At 52.5% G+C, this 20,529-nt stretch overlaps 1 protein-coding gene across 5 annotated transcripts in view; it reads left to right on the top strand.

The window, feature by feature from the left end:
- Positions 1 to 19,667, top strand: part of BABAM2 (BRISC and BRCA1 A complex member 2) — a 405,089-nt gene extending 385,422 nt beyond the window's left edge. For 2 of the 5 annotated variants that reach the window (XM_040496370.1, XM_040496369.1), the window contains exons 12-13: positions 16,724 to 16,896; positions 19,238 to 19,667. In XM_040496370.1, the coding sequence (XP_040352304.1) occupies positions 16,724 to 16,896; positions 19,238 to 19,317 (253 nt within the window). In that variant the 3' untranslated portion in view covers positions 19,318 to 19,667. Of the gene's footprint in view, positions 1 to 16,723; positions 16,901 to 18,875; positions 19,155 to 19,237 lie in introns of those variants that run through there. The other 3 variants (XM_040496371.1, XM_040496373.1, XM_040496372.1) reach the window with 3 other exon arrangements.
- The last annotated feature ends 862 nt before the right edge of the window (positions 19,668 to 20,529 follow it).

Genomic DNA, 20,529 nt, shown 5'->3' on the forward strand with positions numbered 1-20,529 from the left:
ACTTATACTAAAAAGTTATTTGTTGCTTATCTGAAATTTAAATCCCATTGGCCATCCTGTGTGGAGGGACAGCCCAAGAACCAGTCAGGACAGGCTGTGTGCCTTATTGGGGAAAGGGAATCCACTGGTCTTCTAGGCTTCTCTCTTGGGTAGCGTAGGCTTGCGCAGCAGGCTGTAGGCAGTGCCTTCAAGTCGCTTCCTGGGTAGAGATGTTAAATGTTGGCAGGTGTCCCTGTGTGTGTTCGGGGGTGGGAGTAGGGGTGATGTGGGGAAAGGTGTCTTGGACCAGTCTTCTCATATTCCCACCCTCTTTCTTCAGAACATTCTCGAGGACAGTTGGCAGAATGAAGACTGCCTCCGTGGTCTGAGAACTTGTCTCACCAAGTAAGAGCAAGCCCTCTTTTAGAGAGTTTTTCTTCCAGGAGCATTGCTAAAAGTGGGAACTTCAGCTGTCCCTTGTGGTGTGACTTGAGATGGCCCTGGCATGTGTGATGGTAACTGACCAAATACTCCCTGCTCTGGTGAGTCTGAGGACCACAGCATTGGAGCTGGAAGGCAATCCAGCTGCCTGGCTTTGAAAGTGAAGCAAGGAAGACCCAAGAAAGGAAGCCCAAGGTCACACAAATATTCAGAATTTGAGTCTAAACTTAAGTCTGGGTCTGTGCTCCTGGGCTCTTCAGGAATAATTTAGGGGATGTGAAATTCCCAGCAGACTTGTTTAGTTGAACATTCGCTCTGGGTACTTGATCACAGTCGTCTCCAGGTCTCCATCTGGCTGTGTGTCCTTTGGTGCTGCCAAAGCCAGCTTTATGCTTGACTCATTCTCTCCTCGAGACAGAGTTTGTTAAGCCCCTAAGAGCAAGATCACCACTGGTAGGGAGTTGGTGGCACTATCTTAGGCCAGTTTGATCTTGGCCCTCCCCGTTGGTGCCTCCTTGCTGATCTCTTTGCCCCACCCTTGCCAAGTGTTCTGTGGTTGAGATGGAAAAATCCACCTTAGAGCAGATGGCTTTTAACCTCCGTTTCAGAAGAAGAATTTGTCCACGGAACATGAGGTGAAATTTAAAACAACGCGGGGCGTAGGTTTGAGCAGAACAGCACCCTTGGGCTTAAGAGTGACTTTGACCTATTCCTCCCAGACTAGAATGATTATCCAGCTGCCAGAGAGTTCTTAGAGGAATCACTTTATTAAATGGTGTCACTGGTGAAGTGGTATTAGCCCTAAGACCAGCTTTATCTGCACACTCTAAAAGCAAACCTGACCGTGCAGGCTGAGCTTGCCCACGTGGAAGCTGGGAGCAGCGATCATGGGATCTTCCACTCTTTTTATTTTCTTGTTCTTGCCACAACCTGTCATGAGACCAAGAAAACTTGTTTTGAAAATGCTTGACAGCCAAAACAACCTGTTCCCAAGCCCTGGACCAGAGGGTTTGCCCTCTCTGACCATTTATGTACTGTTAGAGGTTTGACTAGCTGCTGCCTGGAAAAAATGAATATGCTGTTTTCTTCTCGTATTGTTCACAGACAAGTGCCAGTGGCTTCACGGGTCCTTTTTTCCCCTTTTTTTCCAGCCCTTCACCAGAGACATTTTAAAACTGTGCCTGAGTCTCACTGACGAATGAACCTTAGCAGCATATACTTATGAGGATATAACCAATGGTTACCTGTCTGCAAGCCGAGCTTGATATGTGGGTTGTGTTTCCCAGTCCTATTAGACTTTAACCTGTGATTTTCCACTTGCATTTTGGTCCTCTTTGGAGTTAAATGTGAGAGTCAGACTCTCCAGTTACCCCAGGGGCTAGTTTGTCCTTTCACACTGGTGACTCTAAGGCCTGCAGGAGCATCTCTGTTCCTCCCCACAAACCGTGCAGGTCTTGGTCTTGGATGGTCTTGGGTAGGTCCTGTGACTGTGAAGGAGTCACGTCACTCCTCCTCTGAAAATACAGGGGTGGGACTAGAACAAGAATTAGCAGACGACAGCCAGCTGCCTGTTTTTACAAATAAAGTTTTATTGGAACACAGCCACACCCATTCATTTACATATCGTCCGGGGCTCCTATCGCTACAAGGGCAGAGGCAGATTGTAGAAACAGAGCATATGGCCTGCAAAACAAACTTTTTACTATCTGGCCCTTTACAGGAAGAGTTTGCTGGTCCCTGGACTAGACGATCTTTAGGGTTTTCAAATCCAACTCCCTATGACTTTTGAACTTGTGGCAGGCAGTGCTTTTATAGCATGAGCTGCTGAAGTAACTAATAAGGGTCTTAACTCTCTCTTCCCTCTAGTAGTTAAAAGCATGTTTTGAGATTGTTGAAATCTACAACGGGTGGGGACTCATTCTGTTTATTTTTACAGTTTATTTTGCTGTATGTCTGAGTTTGCTTATTGGTCTGATGTCTCTGGCACCCACGGTGTTCACCAATTTTGGAAAAAGACACCCAGCTGCAGGTCTGACTGCATTCAGTGGCATGGTTCAAGGTGGGCCATCTGTACCCCATGGAAAGGAACACAGATTCGTCAACTTGATAACCATGACAGAAAAAGGGAGCCAGACACTGCCTTGAGAGCCTGTGTGGCTGCCCAAACCCACCCACCTGTGTTCTGTCCCTGAGTCTGAGCTGTAGGATGGGGTGGGAATAGCCCGGAGTGGTGGGGTAGGTTGGTGGCTGTGGTAAGAAAAACGGAAATGAGTCCTGAAGATGCCTTAAAAAATTCGGAGACCAGGGGAGAACTACATCTTCTTCCCCCATTAGCCGTCCAAACAAGATTCCCTTTTTTTTTATGTTGATTTATTTTTGAGAGAAAGAGAGCACGTAAGCAGGGGAGGGGCAGAGAGAGAGGGAGACACAGAATCCCAAGCAGGCTCCATGCTGTCAGCAAAGAGCCTGGTACATGGCTCAAACTCCCAAACCGTGAGATCATGACCTGAGCCGAAATCAAGAGTTGGATGCTTGGGGCGCCTGGGTGGCGCAGTCGGTGAAGCGGCCGACTTCAGCCAGGTCACGATCTCGCGGTCCGGGAGTTCGAGCCCCGCGTCGGGCTCCGGGCTGATGGCTCAGAGCCTGGAGCCTGTTTCCGATTCTGTGTCTCCCTCTCTCTCTGCCCCTCGCCCGTTCATGCTCTGTCTCTCTCTGTCCCAAAAATAAAAAAAATAAACGTTGAAAAAAAATTTATAAAAAAAAAAAAAAAAAAAAAAGAGTTGGATGCTTAACCGACTGGAGCCACCCAGGCGCCCCAAGATCCTAATTTATAAAATTTGTGTCCCAGTGACATGCATCCCCTATGCACGTGCCAGATGCACAAGAGAGAACCCAAAGTACAGAAATGAATGGTTCTCTTCTCAGGGCCACTCTGGTCTATAAAGAACTTTTGTGCAGACTAGAAAAGGTGTCCCCTTTGCGTTGGTTCAGAGCAGAGTTCGACTAATAGCTTTGAGTTAAAAACAAACAGACAAACAAAAAAAAAAACCCCACAGCAGTCTGTTTCTCTGGGCACATAGCCCCTGGAGCACACAGCTTACAAGTAGAGCAGGAGTGAACTTCCAGTCCCCACTTGCTCGCTCTGCTAGATGCCTTTATGCAGAGTAGAAGCTGTACTCCCAAATGCATCAGCCACTCCTGATCCCTGGTATCCTAGAAGTCTGCGGGGTCTTCTCCCAGGGGCCTTGCTGGCCAGTGACACATTCATGCTGCTTGGCGTTGGTTTCTGAGACCACAGCGGCCTCAGCTGGCCCCTAGCCTGCCCATTAATACCTGTCCCTGTCAGCAGTGCCCAGGCCAAGGGTGGTTCAGAGTCTCGGAGCTGGCAGAGGGGCGCCCCACGGCCAGAGGCACTAAGACTTGGTCTCCTCCCAACAGACACCAGAGACCCTGATCTATGTTAGGCGCTGCTTTTGGAGAGCCCACGTCCTGGCTCCTCTTTGGCAATTTCTGACCCGAAACTGGCCGTCAACTTCAGGAATGCACATGATTTTCCAGAGCTATAGCTCACAGGTGATACGCCAGCAGCACAAATGGGTGAGGCGGTCCAGAATAGACAAGCTCACAGTGGTGGGAGCTGACCTCACTCCCGAGGCATTGGGTTACGCGTTGCCCAGTGTGCGCAGTGACGCCGTTCCGGGACACCCCTCCTGCAGAGGGTGTGCTGTCAGAGTGGTTTTCAGTAGGCTGTTATGAACTCCCCATGGGTGAGACGGCTTTGTGGTCAGATACGATTTCCAGCTCTCAGCTCACAGTGGGAATTGCATTTGGGCCAGCTGTGTGGGCAAATTTTGAAAGATTCCTAACCTACCCTTTTCATTTCATATCTAGCAGCGGCCCCCAGCAGTTTGGAGGCTGGAGGATTGGGAAGAAAGAGAGGCTGGGAGCCCACAGTAGCCAAGAACTTAATATCTACTTCCTGCCCCCTTTCTTGGTTCTGAAAGGCCACTGGGAACAAGAGGAAATGTAGTTTGTCAGTGTTCTGAGCCCCTAAAGCGTGCAGAGCACCGTGCTAAGGAGCAGAGGCCTGCGTACAAGGGCACTTCTCTCTGTGCCCTAGAAAGATGCCCTAGGGAGGAAAAGGGTGGGGTGTGGGCATCAGTGCCACCACTCCTTGCGGGGAAGGGTGATGGTAGCCCAGTGAAGCCGGCACTGGGGAAGAGCCCTGTAGTTACCTTGGGACCAGAGGCCTGGGAACTGAGAAGAAGAAAGCTGGCAGTTAGCAAATGTTTTTGATTTTTAAAACATACTGCTTCAAATCACCAGGCACACGATGATGCCCCTCACTTTTCGCTACAGATGCTGTGGGTAAACATAGGGCCCTTCCAGTGGACTGTGAGTGCCTCAGAGCCGTGGCCATCCTGCTCCAAGCCTGTGGGCACACAAAGCGCAGGAGACCTCCCAGGGAAAGTGCTGCGCTGCCACAGGGCACTAGCTTGTGTCCACATCCCCCTCCGCCTTGACCACACAGCTGACCTTGGGCCAGCTACCTGTTCTCTCCAAGTCTGTTTCTTCATGTATCCAGTGGCAGGAGAGCAGTGGTATCTATTTTCATACACTTGATTGTTGCTTGCATTAAAATGAAGGGTTCTTTTTTTTAATGTTTATTTAGTTAGTTTTGAGAGAAAGACAGCGTGAGCAGGGTTGGGCAGAGAGGGGGAGAATCCCAAGCAGGTCAGCGCAGATCCTGACGCGGGGCTCAATCCCACAAACCACAAGATCGTGACCTGAGCCGAAATCAAGAGTCAGACACTTAACCGACTGAACCACCCAGGCACCCAAAATGAGGTTATTTTAAAAGCATATTATAAACTAGAAAATACCAAGCATCAAGTTAGTTCTATCATTTATTCAACAAATATTAAATGCCTACTAGGTACAGGCACTATGTAGTCAATAGTCCCAGGTATTCCAGACCCTCTTATAAACAGAAGCTGTTCCATTGATGTTTCTTTTTTTTTATTTTTATCTTTTTAACATTTACTATTGAGAGACAGAGCATGAGCATGGGAGGGGTAGAGAGAGGAGGAGACACAGAATCTGAAGGAGGCTCCAGGCCTTGTGCCGTTGGCACAGAGCCCGACGCGGGGCTCGAACTCAAAAACCGCGAGATCATGACCTGAGCCAAAGTGAGACGCTTAACCGACTGAGCCACCCAGGCGCCCCTATCGATGTTTCTTGAATTAAAGTGAAGCAGGAGTTGCCTGGAGTGTGTTCATGCAGCCGTGTGGTGGGAGCAGAGGGCAGGTGGAAAGGAAACTAAGATGGTTTGAGTTCTTACCACGTGCCTGGCACGGGTTCCTCACAACAGCCACGTGAGTCCTATGGGAACTCCATGGAGACCCAGGATGGTTAAGTAGCTTCCCCAGAGACACACAGGTACTAAGTGACAGATGCATATTTAAACTCAGTTCTGACTCCAAAATCTACCTCTTCCCTCGGGGCAGTAAGAGTGGTTGCAGAGTGCTCTTCTTGCCACAGAATGAGACCAGCCTGTTCCCTCTCTAACCTCTCTGATTTTCCTTCTTCCAAATAGCCCCCAGATCAATGACTCAGGCCAGATCCTAGCCAAAAATGGTCACTCTTGCCTCTAGGCCAGAAAGTGGGACTCGTGTGAAAGCAAAGCAGGGTGAGGCTCTGCGACCACAGGCCAAAACCTCATGTTCACAAGGGCACAGGTCTTAGGAAAACAATAGCCTTTGATGCCTGCTCAGGATTCCTTCAATGGTGAGGCCCCAGGAGGCAACTCTCACCCAAACAACGTACTCTTGGCAAAGGGACGGTGGGTGTCTTTTCAGGCATAAAGCTACCAGCAAGGACCCAGAAATCACTGAAGGGAGTTGTTGATTTCCCCAGGGGATCTAGCTTTTGGAAATAAACTTAGCAAAGGATTCCATTGGCCTCCATCCTGAGGCCTGTCTTGCCTCTAACACCTTGGAGGGGAGGGAGATCATGGAACTTTTGTCCTTATGTAGGTTACCAGCTCAGCAACTGAGGCATCCTTTTCTCAAGTTTAGCACCAGCTATTTATTCTGATAAAGAATTGGTAAAACAAAACAAAACAAAACAAAACAAAACTAGTGAGGTTACTGTTTGGCTTGGTTTCCAAAAACCAGTCCCTGCAATTGGCAGTTATTTCCTAGACTTAATAGGTGTAGGAAAAAAGGACCTTTGTTGATGGTCAAGCATTTGACAGAAAATGAGAGTATTTCTGTGCTACTGAGGTACAGCTCCCAAAAATGAACACAGAGGCATCCAGGTGGGGTGGATCGTCAGAAGGATAGGGAATCTACAAGGCTGCGTTCAAAGCTGGGCAGACCCAGGGCTCCAGAGCCAGCAACACCAGAGAACTCCTGCCCGCAGTGCTCAGGAAGGCAGCCTGACCTTGGGGTCCGGGGCACGTGGTAGAGGCCTCGGCTGCCCCCACCATTCAGTTCACAAGGCCTCAAACATCTCCTCCCCCTGAGAGTGATCGCAGAGGCAGACAATGACATGGCTACAAGAGACATCACCCTGCAACCCCAACACAGTTTAGGTAGGGTGTTTTGTTCCAGAAGACACAAGTAGCACCCATGGGCGGGGGTTCCCAGGGGGTAGATTTCAGTTTAGAATAAGGCAAAACACTGTAACTATTAGACATGCCTTTAGGTAATGTGCTCTCCCTCATGAAAGGTATTCAGGCCAGCACTAGAGGGTCACCCCCTCAGAAGTACTGTTAGGGCAAGCCCTGCCTTGCGCAGGATCCTAAGATCTCCTCCACTGTGTCTCTGGTTAGTACCGAATGAGCGGCTCCACAGTTGGAGCTTTAGAGACCGGACACATGGCGTGGCTGGGGGTGGCAGCGGCAGGCTTTGTGGAGGGCCTGATGCTTATGCCAGGCCTTGAGGGCAGGTGGGTAGGTTTGGGTAGGAAGGGAGGGCTCCAGCATGTTGCAGCGTCCAGGAAAGTTCCCTGTACCTGCAAAGCAAATGCACTCCTACTTAACTGGCTCCCAGAGTTGCAAAGGGGAATTAATTATTGTTTGTGATACACTTTAAGATTCCCCGATGAAAGACCTTGTATAAATGCAAATTATTATTATTGTCATTAAAGGTGCTAGACGTCTGGCCTGCTGGCTAATGCCCTGGTATAGCTCTGAGAAGAAAAGAAAGCAAACTCCCTGCAGAACATTTGCTCTGGTTGCTCCAGAGCGCTAGAAGTGAGGAGGAGCAGGTCAAGGAGGGCTTGGCCCACGACTGCGAAAGTGAAGCCATCCAACCCTGACCAGAATTAGCATGCAGCTCTCTGCTCTAAGAGTCAAGTGTCTGTGTACCTCCGAGGACCAGGGCCCTGCTCAGATTCATTCCCTGATCGCCGCAGGATCCGGCCTGTTACTAGAGCAGGAGCTATCCATGACTGAGTGAGTGTTTGCTTGTCTACTGGTCTGAAGGATGGAAGGAAGGTGGCCAGGATAGATGCTGGCCACCCAGTGTCGGGGTCCTATGTCAGATCTAGAGACAAAGGGAGAGATCTAGAAACCTCAGACATGTGTGATATCCCTGACAATACTTATTAAGGCTTTGAGAGAACCCCTCTAGCAAAGCACAGGGAGAGGTCATTCATTAATTACTGTTTCCACGTAAGCCACTGTCTCTGGCTAAAGTGGTTGGATTGCTACCAAAGTAATAATAATAATAATAATAATAATAATAATAATAATAATAAGTGGATAGTAGTGTTTTAGACCTGGAAGTGAACTCAGAAGCCATCCCTTCACTTTCCAGATGAGGCAGTGTGGGGTGCAGAGAGGTGAGGTGGCCCATCCCAAGTCGCATAGCCAGTAAGAAGCAGAGCCAGGATCACACTTCAGGCCTCCCCATTCCTAGTCTACAGCTCAATTATGTCAAGATAATAATACCTCCCATTTTATAGCACTTTCCAGACATCGTACTTCTCAACAACCCTGGAGATTTTAAGATCCCAAATGACCTTACTATTAAAGGACCTTCTGCCCTCTGCTCTTCTGGGGCTCATTATTTGGAGAACATTTATGATGCCTCTTATGCGCACCTGGGTAGATTGCACATGTCCTCCCCGTACTTTCTTTTCCTTCTCGCGGACATTCAGAGTAGGCCTCCTTCTTCACGCAGGTGCTTTAGTACTTCCGGGAACCCGAGGGACAAGCGAGAGGGAGGCCAAGCTCATCCCTTTGTCCCTTGTCATTGCAGTCATGATTCTACTGAAAAGCCACCCGATGCAGGTCCCTAGAGGGGGACTAAAGATACCAGTCAACACCTCTAGACACATAAACCTACAAGAGGGAGGGCCATTTAGCAGGGGTTTGTAAGAATGAATGTGAGCTGGCAGTAAGTAACTCTCTGAATTCGTTCCCGGGCTGTCGGCCGTTCGGTGTTAATGGAGGAGACCCAAATGTAGCTAACCTGGTGCTTGGGAGGGGAGGATCGCCAAAGCAGAGCACTGGAGAAATCCCCGAACGCAAAGAGGAGTCCGAGTGACTCGGTGTCACACGGCAGCCCCAGAGGTAGGGCCCCGGCCTCCACACGGCATCTCCAGCTCTCTCTCCTCTGGAAACCATGGCGGTGTGGAAAAAACGTGTCCTTTGGAGTCCAGCAGCTAGCAGCTCTGGATTTATAAATAGCATTGCCACCAGTTACCTGCGTGATCTTAGAAAGCTGCTTTGCGTCTCTGAATCATAGATTTCTCATTGGCAGAAACAGAGATAATAATACCTCCCCGGCAGTAGGCCCATCAGGAGAAGTAAATGTAAATAATATAGATGGAAACAAATAGCATGAAGTCTAGCACGTAGCAGGCACCCTCCCTCCTTTATACTTATGGCTTCCAGGTTTTTTGTTTTTGTTTTTTTTTCCTAACCGCAATCCACGGGAAGATATTTATTTTATAACCTAATTCTGTCTTTATAACTAAAACAAAAGTTTCGTGAAAAACTGTTTCCCCTCGCCACATGTGATACACTCTGACTTTATTTTGTTTCATGTTAATGCTGCTTGGGACCCACTAAATTGATTTCGCAACGCACTGCAACCGTGATACCAATCATTTGAACCAGCCCGTTTGATACCACGTGTGGCTCTCATTTACCCACGTTGTGTGTCCTTCATTTCCTTCCAGCCCTGGCTCTCTGTATCTGGCACACGGGGCCAGAGCTGCCTGTGCACAGCATGCACAGGGCCCCGGGCTTGGTGCAGGGTGCAAAGAGCCCTAAGGAGCAGGTGGGCTCTTCCCCTGTGCTCCTCCCCACCCTCCGCGGTGCCCCTCAGAATGATTGAGAGGACCCATAAGGCTCCCCACCTGCCACGGTTCTGCCTCCTGCCAGCCTGCTGGAGAAGTTCGCTACACTCCCAGCCCAGCATAGCCCACCTGAAGTTTCTGTCAAGGCCCCTGGAGCCCAGCAGGGAGGGTGGGTCTCGGGCAGCCTCTCCCACTGAATAGGTCCTTCCTTTGGCATCGCTGCTCTCCCATCTGTGAGCCCCGAGAGCCAGATGTCTGCGGATCTTATTTCAGCTGCCAGGCAGAGGGATTAGAATAGAAAGAAGAGGGACCCTGGCCATCCTTGCTGCCCCTCCCCTCGGTCTGCAAGGGGTACCTGTGAACCCACCCAGCTTGGGGGGGGAGGGGGCGCGAATACTCAGAGAGCTGGAGCGACGAAAAGCTGGGCCCAGAAGCAGCAGGCAGGGGCCCGGGCATCCACGGAAGACATGAGCTGCAGCCTCCAGATGCCGAGTCTAAGTGGAGAACCCAAATTCACAGCCAGGCAAACACCACTTTAAAGCTCCAGGGAGACTCTCTAGGGAGGACAGGATGGTTTCTGCCCCAAAGAGTCCCATCTCCTAAGTGTTTCCCTGGCACTGTGGGGGTCTGGCACTCTCCTGCGGAGGCTGATGCCTGGCAGTGCTGAGCGGGAGCCTTGAGGCACAATCCCCACTGGAATGTGACTTGGGGCCTCGGACACACACTCCCACTCCACATGGCCAGCTCAGCTGGGACCCTGAGCACTTCCTCTTCGAGGTCTATCCTTTGGTTTTTCCCCCTTGGCTGACTAAGAAGGGGAGAGTAATCTGTGACCTTGGCAGTGACTCACTGCCATCAGATGGGCGGTCAGCGTCTCCCCAGCACAGGTGAGCGTAGGAGTAGCTCTCGTCCTGGCCAGGCCTGTGGAGGGATCCCGACACCCTTCACGGGCATCCACACAGCCATCCGCGGGAGCAGTGCTCAGCTCCTATTCATGCAGCCCTGGGCAGAGGGAGCAGAAGACCGGTGCCCGCCACCGAGGCACCTGCCATCTGAGGCACAGTGAGGGAAAACAGGATGAGCACAGGACTGTGGCTCTGCTCTGGGTCCCCAGGCAGTGCCACACTCCCTAGCCCCCCCACCGCCCCCAACACCCGCTGTTCAGCTTCAGCCCAACCAGGTGCACCCCTTCATCTCAGCCCCCTCCCCACCCAGAGGCCAGGCCTTTCTCAGTGGCCACAAGGTACCCCCTCCTCCCAGCCTCTCATCGAATAGGTTCAGGATGCAAACAGCATCAGGCTGAGAGGAATGCGAGCACTGCCCCTAGCTCCAGGGCCTCCAGCTGGCCGTGGGCACTTCTTCACTCATGCACCAAGTTAGCATTCACTTGCTGTGAGGCCCGAAGGAAGGTGAGCACTACTGGGCAGTAAGGACGAACCATCCCTAAATTCTGCTGTCCAGAGACTTACAGAGAAAACCTATACTAACAGCCATGACTGTCGTGTGCTGTGTTAGAGGAGCCACCGTTTTCTCCGGCTCTCAGTTTTCCCTTCCCTGTAGTGATTGGACTATATGACCTCTGAGATTTCCTTTTGTTCCAAAATGTTATAATTCTAAAGTACGTCTTTAAGCCAAAGGTCTACATTCATTAGAAATATTTATTGCATTGTTGTGTGTTGAGCCCCACACCAAACCTGGGATGCCAAGGCGGTTGAATATGACCATCTTGCTGTCGAGGAGTGTGTGGTGGCTATGGAAGAACGGTTGGAATGTGACGGATGTGTGCCCCCAGAGATGGGGCCCAGTGGAGGATGGGAGCCCTGTGGCTGGGGGAGGCTCAGGAGCCCATAAGGACTACCCGTCCCTCCCTCTCGTTTGGCCAGCTGGCCTCTGCTGTCCTCCTTGGCCGCCTTCTCATGCACTGTGCCAGAGGGTTCCAAGGGGGCAGACATACCTGCAGCCCTGGGGACAAGGCCTCACTCCTGCAGTTGCAGAAGCTGGCTGCAAGCTTCTGTAGCCCAAAGGAACTGGCCAGGCTCCAGAGGGCCTCCTTGGAGGGCCTCAGAAGGAGAGAGAACCACTAGGTAATTTTGATCATTTTAGTAAGCATTTAAAAATACCCTGTGATTTAGAAGGAGCCAGATTCCATCCCAATACTTTGATGTCTAGAAATGGATCTCGGTTGGTTGGTTGTTGAAGTCCTCCTAAAACAGCATTTGATTTAATTCAACACATACTGAGACTACAGTCTCAGCCCGTCGGCAGTCTCACAGGCGAGGAGCCCGAGCTGCACAAGACATCGTCTAGACACCAATCTAAACATTCCAGACTCGAGTCAGACCATGGCTGGGCCTGAGGTTGGAGGCCCGGTGTGCCGTGGAATCCAGCGGAGGGGAGATTGCTTCCAGCTGGGGGTGGGGGCTGCCGCCCGAAGCTGTGAGCTCGTGATTCTGTGTTCCCAGCAAGATATCAAGCCTTTGCATCTCAAGCGTGTTGATTTTCTTGTTTTGCAAGTTCGGACCCCCTAAAAACGAAGCAGCCGTGCTCAAGGATCGACACATTTAGGGAGATTGTGTGAACCAGTTACAACCACTTGTTTGTTCCTAGAGCCCACGCCAGAGAGCCAGGCGGACATCGCCTGGGGCGCAGCTACAAAATAAGCTTCCATTGTGCCAGTCACTTGCCCACCAAGGCTCCCGGAGTCGGATGGGCAGACTTCACAGGGGCCTTTGGAGGGTTTGGGGTGAAGGGCATTGGAGTAGACGCAGGTCTCTTTGTAGAGATCCTATTTTAAGGTTGACTCCTCTGACACGAGGAGAGTAACCTCAGATGAGTCAGTATTTACAGTGGCCCGTCCAGGACAATGAGGACCAGGCAAGACCACGAGAAATGATTAGCAGGACTTTGTCTCACTATTTACAGGACTGCTTTGATTTTCAGACCACAATCGGTTTTCATGTGACTGATTAAAAACATGTGCCAGTTGAAGTCACAGCTGCAGCAGAAAAGTGGGGAAAGAAATGGGCCTTAGATGTTTTGGAACTTGCCTCTCTTTGCAAAAATGCATTCTGACTTGATTTATATTTCCTTGATTTCCTGACAACGAGGGTCGTGTCCCCAAACCACTTCTCCCACCCCGCCCCTCTCCACCACCACGTTGGCCTGACTCTGGCAGACATCCTAAGGCTCATCTCATGATTGCCCAGAGAAAAAAGATTTTCGAATTCCAAAAAGAGACTACCGAGCCCTGTTTTGGAAGAAGATAATCGTTTAGGCTTTTATACAATACAAAGTCCCAAGTAAGCAAGGCTGAAGGCAGCAAGACCCCAGGGTCTCCGGCCTGTGGGAAGATGTGCCCCAGTGGCACCAGGATCAGGGCACCACTGGGCACGTGAACTCACTAAGCCTGCGTTTTCCTGCCTGCAGACAGAGAGCGGGGCTTCCTGCCACACTGACAGCCATGCTTCACCCGCTCCACGGGGCCCCTTTCCCTTCTCCAGAGTCCCCAACCCGTTTGGGCCTTGTTTTCTGTTTCTGTTAGAATTTTCTTAAAGCCATATCAGTTCACACGTTCAAATGTGGATTTTTATTCGTTTGAAAATATCCATTGAATAAATACAGAACTGCAATTCCCGTAGGGAAAACCCCTATAGATGAGCCCTTTGGGGACACAGTTCCTAAATGCCTTCACCCGAAGGCGTCTGCAGATTTCCCTAATGGTCCCTGTCATAACTTTCCAGAACCCCTTCCCCAGAACACGCCGGTTACTAACAACCTGCTGTGGAGCCTCCCCTCGGTGGGACGGCACAGGGACGGCTGGGGAACTGGTCTTCCGTCCCTGTCGTGCGCTGCCTGTGGTGCCACTAAACGTCTCCTCAGGACCCTGCAGTGTTCATCGCTGACCCTGTCTTGTTTGTGAAAAGGCGCCGCGGATGGTAACAGCCACCACTACCGCCTTTCCGCACTGCCACCACCTGTGACACGCTGGGCCCCGGGCTTGGCCGGGGCCCTCACTTAACAGGTGAAGGATCAAGACCCAAAGAAGTTAAATGGCTTGCTCAAGGTCACGTGGGCGTCTCAGAACCATAAGTAGGTGGCACTAAGAGAACATCAGGTATAAATCTTCCTGCTCTGGGTGAGGACACTGAGTCCCGGTTCTGGATGACACAACAAGCCAAGGCCTGCACTAGAACCCACGTCTCCGTGGTTCGGTACTCTTTCCACCTGACCCACGGACTGCCCCTTACGATACCTGGTGACCTGAACAGAAGGCCTGTGTGGGAACCCAGCCAACTTGGGCGCCCCCATCACGGGCCGCCAGAGCCCTGTGATTCTTAAACATCCCTCTAGTTCACGGCTGCGGCTTCCTCCCCGACCAAGCCTTTGACCAGAGCTACACACAGGAACACAGCCAGCAGCTCGGGCAGAAGACAAAGAGGGTGCCGGTGGCTGTGACCGCACAGCCCATCCTCAGATAACCCAAGCGTGCCGCTGGCACCTCCGGACTGGATTTTAAGAGATGCGCCGTGTCCTGAAAAGTTTGGCTGGGTGTCCCCCCGCCGAGACTGGCCATCTCTGTCCCTCCGACTGCCCCGCTCAATGTGATAAGCGAGAGATCATCCAACAAGCCGTGACAGAAAGGATGAACCGAGGGCAAGGACCCTATGTCCTCTTCTTCCACACAGGGGCTCCCTCTTCTGCTGTCCCCACAGACTCAGAGCCTCTCCCCTCGGACCCAGCTTCGTCCCCACGGTAACCGTTGACATCTACTGATCATCTATGACGCCAGGCACCAGGCCAAGCGCTCACTTGGGTCATCTCATTGAACCCTCACGAGGATTACCCTTTAAGGCAACTGAAGGTTACTTTTCCCCTTTTGTAGTTGAAGAAATTAAAGCCGGAGAGGTGAGTCACTTGCCCAAGCGATAGAGCCAGTAAAGAGCAGCGTCGGCCCTCGAGCCCAGGTGTGCTGGCTCCGGAGCGCACACGACACTCACCCCCGCGGCCTTCACAGCCCACGGCCTACAGGGCTCTGCTCTGTAGATGAAGGATCTGACTATCCAAGAAGGGAAGAGATTTCCTGCCGAGCGCCTGCTCCCTGACTCCTGGACCGAGGGGTCTGTCTGCCGCACTCCCTGTCGGGCCCGGGAGCCGAGGCCTGGCCGGTAGCCACTCCTGCTCTGAATTCATGGAAAACCTACCCAGCCGCAGCCTGGGGTCCGTTCTTTAAGCTTCATTCTTCCTACTTGAGACTCTGGGATTGGACCGAGCTGTGATTTTATAAAACCCGGAGCAGAGGGACTGAGACCAGTGAAGAAGGTCAGAAACCTTACTTTGTCCTAAGGCATATTCAGCTCGAATTTGGTCTAAAAATAAATTCCCTTCCAGCGTGAATAGAAATGATGAGTTTGACTGACTCAAGGCCTCTCTCCCCACGGGTCCTCCCGGCCAGTTAGCGCGGAGGTGAGGAGACCTCCCCTCCCCCACCCTGCCGCACACTTACACTTTATTTATTTTTTTTTTTTTTAATTTTTTTTTTCAACGTTTATTTATTTTTGGGACAGAGAGAGACAGAGCATGAACGGGGGAGGGGCAGAGAGAGAGGGAGACACAGAATCGGAAACAGGCTCCAGGCTCTGAGCCATCAGCCCAGAGCCCGACGCGGGGCTCGAACTCACGGACCGCGAGATCGTGACCTGGCTGAAGTCGGACGCTTAACCGACTGCGCCACCCAGGCGCCCCAACTTACACTTTAAAGCGTGCCATACGTTTTGTCTTTGGGTCAAAGAGTTTTTCAAAAGGTGATAGATGACTAGTGCCTTTGGCAAGCTCTACCCTGGGCACTTCTCCATTTTCTCTGATAAGAAGTGAAATAAATGAAAACAGCACTTTAAAAAAAATAAATCTGTAAATGGGTGGGAGCCAGTTGTCATTTTCCCCTTCCTCCTCCTCCCTCTCCCTGAACTGGCTTCGCGAGGAGCCCGGTGGGGCAGCGCCCGCTGACAACAGCCGGGAGCCTCATGCCTTTAAATAGCCCTTCTCCACACTGCTTCCCCTTCGCGCCACACAGCTCGCCCTGGAGGGAAAGCCCAGGACAGAACAGGAAACTTTAGAACTTTCTGAAGAAGGAAAGAACTTAACTCTAAAGCTTGCTCCCTCTTGCCAAGACCTTTTGGTCTAAGGAGCTGGTAGTGTTGCAGCCCCTACCCCAGAAGTTTCCGAGGAAGAACAGCCGATCAGATTTGTTTGGGGACCCGTGGGACTCTGGACCTGAAGCGAGAGGGAGGGAGGGGGCGGGCCCCAGGCCCAGCCAGTGTCGTCCACTCATCGGGTGCCTTTCGGGGGGCCGACTTGTAACTTGGGGAGGGGGCACCACCCTGCCCAGTGGTTCTGGGGTCGGCCGTGCTCCACAGGACACCTCAGGCAGCAAAGCAAGTGCAGTGGACGTCGGCAGCAGCCTGTCAATCGCTGACTGTCGAGGATGGGCCACCAGGCTGTCCTCCAGTGAACACATGCATGTCGCTGGGCAAACAGCAGCAAATGAAACATGGGTGGGGAAGGAGTGGCCCGCACACTGGGTGGCTGCAGACAGTTGACAAGATCCCTTCCTACACTGTCCTGTGCAAGCGTCACGTGGGGTTGGACTCGTCACCCCTGCTCGTGGTGGGAGACACAGCCCAGGGCCTTGCATGCCCTGCCAGCCTCGCTCTAGGTCTGTGGCTCTCTGGACCCCACGCAACCCCTCCTGTCCATCAGGACAACTGTGGTGGTGCAACTGGCTGGAAAGGGCTTTGAGGTCACGGGTCCCAGAGACGGTGACAGCGTGGCCGGCTCAGGCCCGTGTTAAGCAGGATGTGGATGGAGGAGGCTGCTCTATCCTTCAAAGTGTTGGCATAATTGGAAGTCTGAGAACGGACTGCAGCCTCTTCTTCGGTGCCTACGTGTCACATTTGTCTGCCTTCTGAGGCTACTCTCTCACCTTCTTGAACAGCGTGCAATGGACATGCGTTAACGCCTCCTGCAACCCGGTGGCCATCCGTAGTTACCTTAATTACAGCCGTGCAGGTCTCGCTGAGGGGCCAGCTGAGGATGCCGTCGACGGGATGGCCTGTGGGGTCACTGAAAGATGTGCTCCCTGCTTTCCAGGGCCCACTGCGCAGCCCGGCAAGTATGACATGTAGCGTACATGACAGATGCTGGGAGAAGTGCAAAGGGAGAGAACCTCTTGGTAGCCAGGGAGGACTTGACATTTGACCTGAGCACGAGTAAAGCCCAGAGGTGGAAAACGGCATGTGTGAGGAAGAGCAGGGGGCCAGATTGGAGCGGGGGGCTTGCGTCCTGGACCATGCGTGGGCGTCGGGGAGTCTGTGACATCCCCCAATTCCAGGAGGCTGGAGGGCATACCTGCAATTTTTCTGGAAGAGGATCCTTAGCTTTCTTAGCTTCCCAGGGGAGGGGTGCATGCGCCCCAAAATGGAAGGGCAAACACAGCTTTTTTAACATGTCGGAGCCAGATAGTGACAATCGTGGAGTGCCAGGCTGCAAGTCCGGGGAACATGCAGGGTCGTGGTTGGGGTAGCGACAGGGATGCGCACTCGAAGAAAAGGTCTCTACTTGCAGCAGAAGGGTGAAGCAAGCCCGTGCCCGGGGGGAGAAACAGCCTTGTGCAGCAGCTCCGTTGAAAGGTAGTAAGACCTGGAGCCAGGGGGTGTCACAAAGGACGGAGGGACGTTGCGGAGGAGGAGGAAGAACATCAGGATGAATTCACCGCAGGGCTTTAGGGAGCCATGGGAGCCGTGGAAACAGGGTTCTGTTACGGAAGCACAGATGGGCCAAAGGAAGTTCAAAGATCTAATAGTGGGGAGTCCTTCATTCGGAGCACACTGGTTTGAATTACAGAGACAGCCAGATCGCAGTGTCCCGCAGGTGGCTGGAGCGTGGGGCCGGAAGTCTGGGCGGGAAATGAGGGCGGAGGGGCCCAGATCACGTGCTTCTGTGCTAAGGAGGCCGAGGCTGAGAACGGCGCCGGGTGTGAGGGGCTGGGGCGGTGAGGGGGGCGGGGGGGCCCAAGATGGGAGGGTCCCGGTGAGAGAGCTCATCCGGGGAGCACGGCAAGGAGAAGGGAGGTAGGAGACCTAGGATGTGGGATGTCACGCCGGAGAAGAGCTTCCTGAGAGAGGAGGCAGCACATAAAGGCCACACTGAGGCCGCGGAGGCCAGGCCTGCAAAAGCCAGACACAGTGGCGACATTGGAAAGAAGTTTCAGTTGACTTGGTATTGGGGCAGCGGGAGGGCAGTCGGGTGTCATTGTAACTGCACTGTGGGACCCCAGGGCCTGTTGAATCGTGTAGGGCCACTCACCCCTGCACCGTGGGAGCCCTGTTTGCGGCCTTTGTGGCACTGGCGGTGACAGGGCCTCTCGGTGGCCCGTCCTAGTTCGTGTTGTGATTCTGAATGAGCCGCTCTGGATAAGTAAGGTGTGACTACCCTGCCCTCATGTGAGCCGGGGGTGGGGAGAGAGAAGTAGGAGGCAAGCCTGGGTGACCAGGGGCCGAGGGCGCCTACCCCGCCCCTCCACTTCCTACCTCACCTTTTGTCTTACGGCAGAGCTTTGCGTTTCCCAGCTCACAGCAAGCCACCCCTCGCCCCCTGTCCCTGCCCCGGCTGTTTCTTGCCTAGAACACCCCTAATGCCTACTCCCCCTCCACCATCACTGACGGTGCGAGCCTGGTGCCTCACGGTGCCTCCACAGGAGCCCTTACCGCCTCGGCTGGCACTGATTATGTGTTTGTCTTCTCTAAACTGGGATCTCCTGTGCGGCAGGGGCCGTCTAGGTCACCTCGAAGCCCCTTGCACCGCATACCGTGCCTGGCAGGGTGGGCCCATGTAGGACGTGGAGCCTGTCTCTACAGATTCGAATCTGGGTTCCAGAAAGGCCAGACGGTCTGCCCCAGATCCCGTCGCCAGTCTGTGACTGACCAAGGAACATTCTCTTGGTACCCAGCCTGGCTTTTTTTCCAGTAGACCAAACTGCACATATATTTGGAAATAAGTGGAGACCATGGAATGCTTAGAAATCCATTTTCTTAGACCCTCTTTGTCTCATCCAACTGAATGAAGAGTAAATTCTCTTTATGCTTCAGGTCACAGAAACGACTGGGTGGCTGGCTTGGCCACTGTCTGGCTTGTCGCGGGGATCAGGCCCGTCTTTGGCCCGGGAAAAGCAGAGGGAGACTGAGCACTGATGTCTAATAGGAACTGGCCGCCAGGAAGGTCTGCATACGGGCCCTTGAAATGTCCACACAAGATAGCACAGTAGTGAACTGTGTGTACCTCCCTTGGAAAAATCCAGAGGGCTTTGCATCAGCAGGGAAGGGAAATCCAACCCCAGATGCACGAACAATAAATAACAACTGTTCTGAGTTAGGTTGAAAGCTCTGAGTTGCACTTTTTTTCAAGTTGTTTGTGCTAACCACAACTTTTTTCTCCCCCTCTTTCCCACCAGGGCTTATTTCAAAACCTTTGTCCCTCAGTTCCAGGAGGCAGCGTTTGCCAATGGAAAGCTCTAGGAAACACCAGTCTTGAGAAGCGGCCAGCCAGACTGCTCTGTCCACATGCGTGTCAGCACATATGGCGGCTTCCTGGAAGCCACTTGGAATGCCTTCATGGCAGCGTTTTGCTCACACAGCGGCTTTGCACGCCCCGCCTGGGACCCAAACTGAAGCTGGCTGGCGGCAACCTGGCCCCCACCTCCGGCTGCTCCCTCTTTGTTTTCTTCAGTATATTTCTAGTTGGAAGAAATAAAATCACAAATTATGACAAACTATTTTTCCGGGGAAAGGAAGACACCACAAATGCACACACCCTTATTCCAGGAAAGCCTTTGTCTCCAAGACCTTGTCTAAGTTTTAACATTAAACCCCCCTTTGCTTTTATTTGTCCCTAAAACTAGTGTCACGAGTGTGTGTGTGTGTGTGTGTGTGTATGTGTGTGTGTGTGTGTGTTTTACACCCAACATTTCCCACTTGGGGCAGTTCTCCATCGAGAAAGGTGCTGCCTGAATGAATCTGACCACCCTGCGTGGTTTCAGCCACCCAGCAAGCCAGGCCCAAGACGGGGGCTCAGGAACAACTGGGTCCAGCACCCCCACCCCCACCCCTCCAGCTCCCTGAGTGGGCGCCCTGTGCAGAGTTTGCTGAATCAGCCAGTGAATCTGTCCTTCCCTCTCTCACGTCACCCCTCCCTAGGCTGATAGGAGGCCTACTTGGGCTCATGCGGCCTGGTGTAAATCCTACCAGGAAGACAAAGGTTGGGTGCTGTGGGCCATCACTGGCGTATGTGTGATATCCAGGCTCAGGCCTGGCAGCTGGGGAAGATACCCTGAGCAAGTTCCGTTTTTCCTATATTTATGGATTATGGATTGTCAGGACTCCTCTTGTTTCCACCCCCAGCCCCTCACCCCTGCCGCCCCCTTAAGTACACAGAGAGAACTATGACCCAAGAGCTACAGAAACTCTCCCAGCAAACTGGGATGGGAGCAAGCCTGGAGTTGGGGGCCAGGTCTCTCCATACCATCACACGACTTCTCTTAGCTCCCTCACAAGTTGAGTACAGCCACCCTGACCACTTTATAAGATTGCCACTTTCGCTTAGCATTGTCCCATCCTGAAGGCTTTCAACACGGGACGTCGGACCTACGCACCGAGGTGAGAGAAGCCAGCAGCTGGCCTGCAGGGCCTGTACCCGTACTTCACCCACCTGCCTTCCCAGGCGAAGGGGAAGCCCCAGCCCACCTGT

This window comes from Herpailurus yagouaroundi, unplaced genomic scaffold (assembly GCF_014898765.1).
Source record: "Herpailurus yagouaroundi ecotype Mexico unplaced genomic scaffold, PumYag 188, whole genome shotgun sequence".
NCBI classification, from domain to species: Eukaryota; Metazoa; Chordata; class Mammalia; order Carnivora; family Felidae; genus Herpailurus; species Herpailurus yagouaroundi.